The sequence below is a fragment of the Rhagoletis zephyria genome, unplaced genomic scaffold (genome assembly GCF_001687245.7).
Source record: "Rhagoletis zephyria isolate East Lansing unplaced genomic scaffold, Rhagoletis_zephyria_1.1 Rzeph_scaffold_04893, whole genome shotgun sequence".
NCBI classification, from domain to species: Eukaryota; Metazoa; Arthropoda; class Insecta; order Diptera; family Tephritidae; genus Rhagoletis; species Rhagoletis zephyria.
The window spans coordinates 34,756-46,671 of NW_016161976.1; the positions used below are offsets into that span (position 1 = coordinate 34,756).

Sequence of the window (11,916 nt, forward strand, 5' to 3'; positions counted from 1 at the left end):
GCACAGCAAAATTCAATTTATTTGTACACCATAGCAAATTTTACCACCCCGTCTCACCACGGAGAAAAAAGTTACCGATTGGCACAGGCCCTCAGTCAACAAAATTTCAACTCGCTTGCAAGAAATAAAAGGAGAACGCAAGCGAAACTTAATATGGTTTATTCCTTAATAAAAACTGTATGAAAATAAGCTTAAATCTTTGAACATTAAAAAAATCGATAGCTTTTCGTAAACCTTTCGAGCTTTCTATTTAATTTTTTTTTTCAGTTTTTAGCTCGTTCAATTTTAGTACAATAAAGTGCAAGTTTAAAGTAGCTGGGATTTACCGTTGATGTGTGGCATTTTTTTACGATGTCGGTCATTTTTTTCCATATTCAGCCTCATTGCGTAAGTCGTAAATTAGGCTGAATTGTACGACTCGACAACATTAGCATTGTCTACTGTCGTGCTGAAATAAGCAAACGACGAAAATTGTCGAAAACTATGCAGTGCTGCCAAGTTTTTCCGTTTTAATACACTAGTCGAGTGGAAATTTTAGGCAATGGCGCTAAATTTTCGATACGATTCGACTCTCGAAAAACGACTTGCATTCGGCACGACTCTCGCAATGAGGCTGATTATCTAGGTATGTTCGACAATTTGTTTTTAATGAAGAAAAAGAGCAACACCTTTATCAAAAAAAAAAATATATATATATATATAATAATTTGCAACTTTTTATTCAGATTTTTAAGAATTTTTAAAATTTTTGGCAATTTTTCTCCATACAAAAAATAATTGTCGAACATTGTATGAAGAACCAAAAATCAACGCGATTCTCTAGCAACTTAAACTTGCACTTTCCTTTACTAAAATTTAATGGGCTATAAAACTGCATTCTTAGAATTTTTCCAAAAATTCTGAATAAAAAGTTACAAGTTAGTATGCAAATTTATTGAATTTTCCAAAGTTTGGAGATTTGGTTTTTATGTTTTTTTGATGGAGTGTGAACCATATTTTTATTAAAAATTATCGCAAATAAATAAGAATAAAAAACTTTGGATATATTTCGAAAAGTTCACTGTGACAATACTTTTGTTCGTAACTTTATGTACATATGTATGTATGTCTTCATTTTTACTATGGAAGCGTAGGCAAACTGTTCACGTTTTTCTCCACTTAGATGTGTTTGCAGATGTGACGTTATTCATGCAAAAGAGCGATATGTAACTGCAAATTTAATACAATTGCATAATTTCTTCCAGCTTTTTGCGCTTAAAATCAGGTACAACACAATTTTCAGCAGCATAGCCCACGGGCAATAATACCAGCAACTTTTCATTTGCAGGCCTACCCAGTAGCGTTCGTAATGCGAGTCCACAATTTAGTGGTGTAGTTATCAAGCTATTCAATCCAGCAGCTTGTAGGGCACACAACAAAATCCCAGTTGCAATTGCTACGGATATCTCATTGTAATAATGTTGCTTACGGCCACCATCTGGCAAATAACCATATACTTGTTTAAATACCAAAATTAAATACGGTGCATCTGTTAAATAAGGCTTCGTATGAGTTGTGCGCAAGGGACGCAAATCAGCCGTCCACTGGCGATGCATACGCTGGGCATAATTCAACTCTTCCTCCCTTTCGACAACATCGCGAATACGTTGTTTCAAGTCGAAATCTTTGACGATGCAGAATGTCCATGGTTCAGTATGTGCGCCACTGGGAGCTGTACCAGCAGCGCGTATGCAATCCATAATTACCTCGAGGGAAGGAACTGGCGTTGTGCGGAAAGAACGTACACTGCGACGATTGTTGGCCAACTCGAATAGTTGTTTGGCACCACCGCTTAACGTAACTGTGGCACCATGAAATGGCACATGTTCATCAACTTGCAGTGCTGGTACATAGTGGTTGTGCAAAGTGTCAACATTTGTCTCTTTATATTTTTCGGTAATATCATTGAATTCAGCTGGAAAAGGAAAAAAACTTAATGTACGTAGTAAAATAAAGAATTTGGAATTGCATATTTTAAGCATTACCTACCACCAACATATTCTTCACCGTCTAACCTAGTTATCTTATTTTTTATACAACTGACTGCATTTGTATGAGAAACCTTATTATTCACGAAACGATATGCAAATATTCCAAATGCTATTAACACCAGTACAATCAATGTATCTTTCGAGTGTTTTAACAAGAAAGAATTTTGTAATAGCCAAATGATCTCCATTTTTTATAAGCTTTTATTCTTGTTTAGCTTTGTTTGGCAAAAGGAAGTATTTAGCAATGTCTTGCGCTACGCTGCTTACTAAAAACTATGTGGAACAGATTTAACCCAATTGTTTTTTACAAAAGTATTACTTAAATAGTATGTGCCTTAAGTTGTGTTTATAATTCCATGTAGTATATCAATTTATCTATGTAGTTATAAGTACTTTTGTACAATGTAAATACATACATACGTATGTATATTGTGTACTGTGTTGATAAGAGCAATCTAGAGCAAGTTTAAATAAGAAAAAATACACGCTAATTTAATCTTGTACAAATAGCTTAAAAATTCCCCAGCCAACAAGAAAACGCACATTTTACGAACATTATATTTTAGGAGAGATTCTCGATCGGCAAAAGTTGGAGAAGGCTCGTAAGCGATAAGCCAAAAACATATTTATAGAAAGATGCTTGTAGTAATTTGTCAGCACAAGAAAGTTTTCATTTTGTTGGTAATTTTTCCTTGAATCACAATATTTCCTAATATAAAATATTCGCATACGAAAGCTTTTACGATCCGTTTACGACTGTTCGTAGGCGCTCTACAATTTCAAGCGCGAAAAAGTACTCGAAAACGAATCATAAACGACTTTTTATTCGGTTTCTCTTCGAGAAAATATCCAGTTACGAGCTCGTTTACGATGATTTTACTGGCTGGGACGCTTCTTAAAATGTCGCTTGCGTATTGAAAACGGGTCATTCAATACTTACTTGTTTCCCCCACAAATATATACATAGGCATGTACATATGTATTCAAGTAGAATTCTAATCAAATCAATAGAATACACAACTCGGTGGGATCATTTAAATGGAACATATGGCCTAATGTTGTATTTTAAATCTATTTCAATTATTTACATACAAATGTATATGACTATATATACATATACATACGTACATACTATGTGCATACATACATACATGTATGTACGTACTCCATATTAATCTTATGAGTTTTCTGAACTGTCATTCATTTCAAAACTGCAATCATTCATCTTTATCTCTCCCGCCGTCATAAGTTTTTGACCTACCTTAATACTACTTGTATAAATGCCACTCTCACTTGTTACTTCCCCAACACCACAATTTGTGCTTGGTTGAGTCGTCGTACTCTTTAATTTTGCACTATGAACATCTCGTAAAACATCCATTATCCTCCATTTGGCATTGAAGAACAATTCTTCTGGAAGATCTTGCAAATCAGCTTTTATCATTTCACATAAACTATCGAGTTGTTTTGCATACTTTTGTGATTTTCCCGGTGTTGTAGTACGATCTTGCGTCAATTTTGAACTTTTACTGCTAGTACCGCAAAACTCCAGTTGTTTAAGGGCGGAGTGCGCCGGCTCTTTGTGAAACGAAGTATGTTTGTCTTCCGTATTATTTTGCTGATCTGTACTGGTCGACATACATGAAATATCATTTTCATCATCGAACAGCAATTTATGAAGTGGAGTATGCTGCAAATTTTACACAATTGTTTCAATATTTTATAAAATAATTGCATTTTCAATTTACAAAATACTTACCCCGGTACGGTGTGATGCAATTGGATCACAGTCTCTCGAATACGTTTCGCCATCACAACCAGAAGACGAGTTTTTAATCAACTGAATTCGAGGTTCCGTCAAAGCCGATGAATAACACTTATGCCGGTTTAAGTTAGAAGTATTCCTTCCATTGTATTTTAACAAACGCATGCATTTGCGACAGCATACATATCCTTTTACAAATGATCCGTTACCTTTTCTAATTTCTGCAAAAACGTTCCAAATTTCGCTTTTACCTTTACGCTTATGTGAAAGCGTATAGTCACCGCCGGCAATTTTTTCTAAAATAACTTCAGGATCCTTGGAAATGCGTGTAAATGTCTTGAAATAATGTTTATTTTAATATTTAATTTATATACATATGTATGTATGTTTGTATGTATGTAGTACTTTAGGGCGTGTTTATTTGTTCCGAAATCTTTACTAGCAGCTTCGGATTCTACATAAAATTCCTATAAAAAGTCAATTAGAGCATAGCTCTTAAGTCAATTTCGAGCACCCCAAATTTTAAACGGAGCTATCTATCTCTATTTTTTTTCATACAAAATTGTTATTGGGTCGTGTTTCGTATGAAGAATTAATTACTTTTTGATAGGCAGGAGCATTTTTAACCGACTTCAAAAAAGGAGAAGGTTGTCAATACGTCGGAATTATTAGTTGCGTTCCTTATCTCCCAGAAATAGTCCGCAGCAGTGAGACTAAAAAGCGTTTCTTAACTCAAAAATTACAGCAGAAATGAGAGAGCAACACTCAGTGAGAGTGACTGACTCTCTTCAGTCCGAAGTAGTCAGATTTAGCCAGAAGAATTTTTGGTGGAAAAATCTTGAAAAGTGTCAAGCTCAACTCAATTTAAATTAGCGGAAATTAAAGAATACACGAAAAGTGAGAATAATCTAAAAACTGAAAAAAGTGAATTGAAAATGGAAGGAGGTGCCTTACATATATATACAATTCATACGAAAGTGCCTGAGCTTCATATGGAAGGGCAAAGCAAAGGCCCATATTAAGCTCAAACACTCCAGTAAGTTGTACAAATTTACACAAACAAATATTGAATGAAAAAATAAAAAATATGAGACCACTGAAAAAAATTTATCAAGGACGGTCATCATCATGAGTAAAATAGTTTAAATCGGCATTTAATCATTATTTTATGATTTTTATTTTTTTCGCTTGAAAATACTACTTATTATTATTGAGTTTTATATTTTCGCTCAACGAAAATAATTATTATTTGATTTTCTTTTTTTTTATGAATTTTATTTTTAGAGATAATAATTATTATTAAGTTTTATTTTTCTGCTATAAAAATAATGATTATTTACAAAATTTAATAGGCAACCAACTGAAATCTTGACTTGAAATTTTTAAACTTATTCCTTTTATTAGTGCCTCGCTAGGAAATCACGCTGATGTAGCTTTTGAGCTTTGTGAATAACACAGTGCTACAAAAAAGAAAGATATATATATTTTCTGGTAGGTATTTTCGAGTAAAACCAGAATTGTAGTAGTTTATAAATTTAAGTTTGCCTATTTGTGAACTGTTTAACTATTGTAAATAGCCTAACCATGGTGAACGTTTGTGGCGCTTTCATGTACATACAAACGAACGGTTGTTAATAGAATTACAACTCAGTAAACTTTCATCCGATTTTCGAAAATAAACATCAGTTTTTTCGTTATTTAATTTGGCTTTACAATCAATTTAGGACTAATATGATTTTCTTATAAAATAGTGCGTAAAAACCCCACCAAAATTGAAAAAAGGCGAAAAAAGTAAAAAAAAATTGTTTGCTGGGTAAATACACACCGATCTCTTAAGGTTTCTTTACTCACTTACATACATATCGTTCGAAAGGCCCAAGTTTATTCTTTTTAGAACTGGTAATAAACCGAAGCTCGGTTGATAATGAACTAAGTTACAGGCTAAGTACGCAAAAATACGAAAAACCGGTTTTCTTAACGGTAAATCAAGATTTTGGGGGTGTTTGGCAAATTTCATATTTCGATTCTGGTGGTACTCGAAAAGACCTACCAGAAAATATACATAACTTCCCAGGTATTTTTTAGTGTCGCGCAGTGCTAATACAAAGAGAAAAATTACCAACAAAAAGTAAATAATATCTTCAAAGAAAATAGAACGCGAAGTGAATCAAGTGGTGGACTGTCGAACTGTAGACGGACGACTAAAAACTTGACTGTGAATTATTGTAATACTATATTGATTAACTATATATTATAAAACCAATAAACAAGTAAATATATATTGTCGTTTCAATCAAAATGGTACAAATTATTTACCATTTAAATTTTAAAATCATATTGGAGCACTAGCTTTTTCTCAACTTGAGAAACACTACTTTTTCATACAAAGAAAGAAGTCCTTTTTGTTGAGAACGCTATGACCCTCCACTTGAGGTACTGTCGAGAAACAACGGTGAAGATTTGAGAAATACCTTAGTTTTCAACTTAACCTCAAGTTGAGCTAACGAACTCGAAACCACGTCGGAAGTCTGATACAACCCTGTCTTTTCCTATCATCTGTGGGTCATCGGCGTTAAAATTGAAAAAAATCGTTCCCTACCGGTGTTCAGAGTTAACCTCCGATCAGATTAGATTTACTTCGGTTTTTGTAAAAATTTTAAATCTACTCCTCTGCTCCGCTTGACTTCAAATCTTTGTTTTTTTATTTCTCATGTTCTTCATGGTTTTCTTTTTTATAAAGCAATCGCATTTCTGTCTGGTAGTATATTTCAGGACGTATGGATAAGGATTGAGCCAAAATATTATCCTTCCATTGCCTCGCGTTTTTTATTTTTGCATGAATATAAAATATTTAAGTCATACAATTAATGTCGAAAGCGAAAATAAAAGGTGAAAATCTAGTACGGAAAATTTGTTTTTGTGCTGATTTTTGAAGCGATTTACTCCTGAATCGAGTTTTAGGNTGAATAGAAAATATTTAAGTCATACAATTAATGTCGAAAGCGAAAATAAAAGGTGAAAATCTAGTACGGAAAATTTGTTTTTGTGCTGATTTTCCTGAATCGAGTTTTAGAGGTCCGAACACTGTTCACTGGTTAACTTTTTGGTGGGGACATGGTATTAGAATTTTATGTAGAATCCGAATCTGGCAGAAAAAATGTCGAAAAAATGCACCCAATGTATATACACTTATGGTCAACTGATTAAGTTAAGTGTAATTTTGACCAGTTTTGGACACAGTCTATTCATTTTTTATAACCAGGGAACGGATTTTATGGAAATTGCCTTTTTTACTGCTAAAGAGATTGAGTATATTCGATTAAGAACGTCCACGATTTAGCTTCCCCTGATTCCATATATACACACACATTTGATGTTGCCTTTTTTTGCCCTTTCTACCTTTAATTGCAAAGGGCAAGGAAAAGGCCCTTATTACTGACAATATGAAACTTTTAAACGTTCCATATTTAAAATGAGCGCCACTTGTATCAACTCACGTCGAGCACACGTTTAGTACAATCAGGGCTTTTCTTCACGATAGTCGAATGAAAATGCTGCCAGAAAACTTCAAAATGCATCTTGTGGTTCAATGTTACTACAACTATAGTGATTAAAGTTTTGTGAGTTAAAAACTCGAAAGGAGAAAAAAGTCAAAGATTCAAAGTAGAAAATTTTCAGATAGTTCATAGTTCTTCTCTTTCTACTTGTAAAATAAACATTTCTAAACTAAATATATTTTTTTACTATTTTCCGTTTTTTGTCTTTTTTGGTGCCTTCTTTTGCCTTTTTGCGATTTCTAGTGCCTTTTCCTGCCTATTTCGCTAATTTTATTTTGCCTTTTCTAGCCTATTTCGTTATTTTTGCCTTTTGTATAGGTTTTTAGGTCCTAAAAATCCCTTCCTTGTTTTTAACTCTTTTATAAACGTCTAGCGCATAACATAACAGGCACCACATACATATATCCACATTTCAAACTTCCTACAAAAATTATAAAAATTCTACAAACTTTAACAATTGCACCCGAAAAATTTAAACTTTTTATTCAGACTATTTAGCTCGACAATTACTTTTATATGGAAGAAAATGGCTAGCTCCGTCAGAAAGAAAAAACTATTAAAAATCAACGCGATTTCCTAGCGTCTTAAAATGTGAACTTTAACCTACTAAAATTTAATCCGGTATAAAAGTGCATAACTAAAATTTTTCTAGAAATTCTGAAATGTGGATTTATGTGGTACTGGTTATGCAATGTGCTAGACTTTTATATAAAAATTATAAAATTTAAATAAACAAAAGAAAAATGCCAAAACTGCTCAAAATGTCACTTAACTTTTAGATGTAGCCCAATAAAATAGACATGCAGGTAGATATACAGTTGTCCACAATTTAATAGGGGTGCGTTACTTTGACCAGTTTTGGCATTTTCTCTTTTGTTAATTTAATGTTTATTATTATTTTTTTAAAAAAGTATAGCTGGCTATACAACAAACACCATATAAATTCAAATTCCAAACTTTGCACAAAGTATATAGAAATTTCACAAACTTTCACACAAATTTCAAACTTTTTAATTAGTTTGTGCAGTTTTGTAGCCCATTCAATTATAGTACAATAAAGTGCAAGTTTAAGTTGCTAAAAAACCCCGTTGATTTTTTGGTTGAAGGGTTTCACGTTCTTTCCATACAAAGTATGTTCGACAACTTTCTTTTACATGGGAGGACACTGCCAGCAAAGAAAACTGCCAAAAATCTAAGGAATTTTTTAGCAGAATTAAATGGGCTACAAAACTGCATACCACAATTTTGTCTAAGGATTCCGATTAAAAAGCTTTAAGTTTGGATGAAAATTTGCGAAATTTTTATAACTCTTGTACAAAGTTTGAAATCTGAATTTATATGGTGTTTGTTGTACAACCAGCTAGACTTTTATAAAAAAATAACAAACAAATAGCCAAAACTGGTCAAAATATCGCACTCCTATTATTATGTGGACAACTGTACTTAATTTATAAATATAAATATAATAAAAGTAAAATATTTACCTCACAACATTTTGGTTTGGTTTCTGTATTAGGTGAGGATGCATCGGCTTTATCTAATTTAATGTATGAGTTGATAGTTCCGCCGTAGAGATCGAGTTTAGGTGGTGACTGTTGAACACATGATCAAATTTTCATATAAGACATTCCCACTCATGATCCACCTACACAAATCTAATTGGTTCATGCATGAACCACGATTCCCGCTTATGCCAGGAACATGAATGTGCAAAAATGTAAATGTTGGGAAATCAAGTTTGAAAGTTTTTTTTTGTGAGACAACTTCACATATTCATGTAATTGCAATTTTAAAATATGCCATTTTCGTGTCCGGATTGTATTCTTGGTAGAGCTGCAAAACTATCGATATCGATCGTTGGACCATTCGATATTTTCGATAGTTTTGGGCCTCACCATTCGGTAGTATCGATACTGTTGGTAAAGCAAAGCGCACATTGGCCCGATTCTGTCGTTGCGAATCCGCAAGCCCAAAAATTACAAAAATACTACCCATACATTTTAATGCGCTGCGAATTTTTCGAACATTCAATGTTCCTCTCTATTGACGCGTTCGAAACGCGGCTTGCAGCGTTTTGAAGGCGTCAAAGAAGAAGAAGAAAGGTGTCACAGCAATAAAGGCAAAGAAAAAAATACGTGTAATGTACAAAAACTAATAAAAACGTTCGTAATAATAGTATTTTGTACGATTTGGGCACGCCGAGTGCGAAAATACACGAAATAAAGGGAAAATTGAGTGAATTGTACATCGGAAATCGACGCGAAAAAATCGCTCAAGTGTGCGCACGTTTGCGGATTCGAAGTTAACAGCCGAATTCGCAACGTATTCGCAACGATGGAATCGCGCTAATGTGCGCTTCGCTTAATAGATGGCTAATCTTGAGAAAAAATATGAGATCCTTACTACGGCACGAATTATATTGAACATGGTAAAATTAGTAGAAAAAATATGAAGGCTAGCTTTAAACGCCATTTTAGTGTGATTTATTAAACATAACAAAGCTAGATATTTTAAATAACAAAAACAATGCATTTTAATTAATTTCCTTTCATTAGGAAGTCAGTTGTATGAGATTAAGGTCTTCGATTTAACCAGCCAAATATGTAAAAAACTATAAATGCATCGGCAAAAATATAAATGGAGACAGGACATTTTAACAAGTTTTAGCTAATCCTGTTTTTTTTATTTAATTTTTATTATTTTTTTATGAAAATATATGTAGTTCGTTATGCAACAAAAACCATGCAAGTCATTATTTCAAACGTTAAAAAAAAAAAATGGAAAATTTGAAGAAGTTGCATCAAAATGTAGTTTTTAAATATATTAATTAGAAAAAATTTGAGTATGTACTTTTTAGTCCGTTAAATTTTAGTATAAAGTGGAAGTTTGAAGCACCCAGGTTTTACCGTTAATTTGTGCAATTTTTTTGTTGAAGGTGTTGCTTATTTGCTACATATAAAAAAAATTGTCTAACATAGTTTGTATATACCTACATACATGCACGATCGCACAACTAATTATGAATTAGTAATTCAAGTAGGAATTATAATTCAAGTAGGAATTATAACTCGCATCCAATAATAAAATAAAAAAGCGATGAAAATGATTGCCGATAGTATCGCGATAGTGACCACCATTCATCGATAGTAGTGACAAATTGAAACTATCGATAGTGCCATCGATAGTTTTGCAGCTCTAATTCTCGGATTTGGTATAACAAAGAACTTCCAAAGGCTAATCAAGTCAACACAATAACTTCAGATTGCTAAATTTGCACATTGATTCTTCTAGCATCACGGGGACGCTAAATATGTATGTAAAATTCGCAAAATATTTACCTCACAATGCTGCGATTCACTAGCTTCACTTTCCGCCACAGTCGGATCACTGTCTTCGAAATTCTGGTCGGCATCACTAGTGGACGAGAAGCATTCATTTGATAAATCAATTTTATCAATCCTTGCCGACTCATTTAAAGATGAGTAGCACTTATGTCGGTTTAAGTTAGAAGTTCGCTTCCCATCAAATTTTAATAAACGCATGCACTTGGAACAGCATAAATAACCTTGCAAAATGAATCCGTCTTCCTTTTCGATCTCTGCAAAAATGCTCCAAATGGCACTATTACGCCTTTCCTTCCATGATAGATTATAAACTCCGGCTTTAATTTTTTGAACTATATCTTCCACATCCATGGCAATGTAAGTATTTATAAATGCCTGCAAGCAATAAACATAAATACATATCCACATACGGTGCATTATATATGTATGTAAATCATTAAGAGAGCTCTTATGCGAAATCACTTTACCTCCTTGCACCCTTTTTCGTCAATAACATTATTGTTAAAATCCGTTGTATATTTTATATGCTTCTGAAATATGTATGTATGTATAAAAAAAACAGCATTAAAAACAAAGCCTGCAAGCAAAATATGACCAATACTCACTATTTTATGATACAAAAATACTTACGTATACTCAACACAGCATTCATCAGCTACGCAAAGTACAGCGCAAGGCGAATTCATATAAGGTGGTATCGATTCAACAAATACAACAATTACTTGTATTTTGTTTTTGCTTTTACTGGCCGTCTCCACAGATATATAAGCATTTGTATGATAGCTTCGAAAACGTATTTTTGCCGGATTTAATCGCTTAAAAAATTAAAAAATAGGCTATTTTACAAGCAAATACATAAGTACAAATATTTTAACAGGAAACAGCTCAATTTTTGCTTTTATATTAAAATAATGATGATGTTGCAGCCACGAAGTTTTCGTGCAAATGAAAATGTAGCTGTCAAACTACCAAATTGCCGGCAATAGATGGCAAGATATAAGCTCTGATATATATTGCTCTCGAAGAGCAATGAGCGGTCTCCATTGGCAAATTATATTCTGACATATGNATATAAGCTCTGATATATATTGCTCTCGAAGAGCAATGAGCGGTCTCCATTGGCAAATTATATTCTGACATATGTATCAAGATATAAACGGGCAGTTTCTGGCCGTCTCCACAGGATAAAGTTTATATCTTGATACATATGTTAGGTCGGT

General features: G+C 33.2%; 1 protein-coding gene across 1 annotated transcript; it reads right to left on the bottom strand.

Moving 5' to 3' along the window:
• Positions 1-1,055: 1,055 nt before the first annotated feature.
• On the bottom strand, positions 1,056-11,298 carry Iyd (Iodotyrosine deiodinase). The gene is made up of 7 exons (XM_017626882.1): positions 11,164-11,298; positions 10,691-11,071; positions 8,837-8,944; positions 3,790-4,131; positions 3,217-3,720; positions 2,029-2,212; positions 1,056-1,954 (listed from the first exon to the last, which is right to left on the bottom strand). The coding sequence occupies exons 2-7, from the start codon at positions 11,045-11,047 to the stop codon at positions 1,218-1,220; spliced, it is 2,232 nt and encodes a 743-aa protein (XP_017482371.1). The 5' UTR covers positions 11,048-11,071; positions 11,164-11,298; the 3' UTR covers positions 1,056-1,217.
• Between the last annotated feature and the right edge of the window lie 618 nt (positions 11,299-11,916).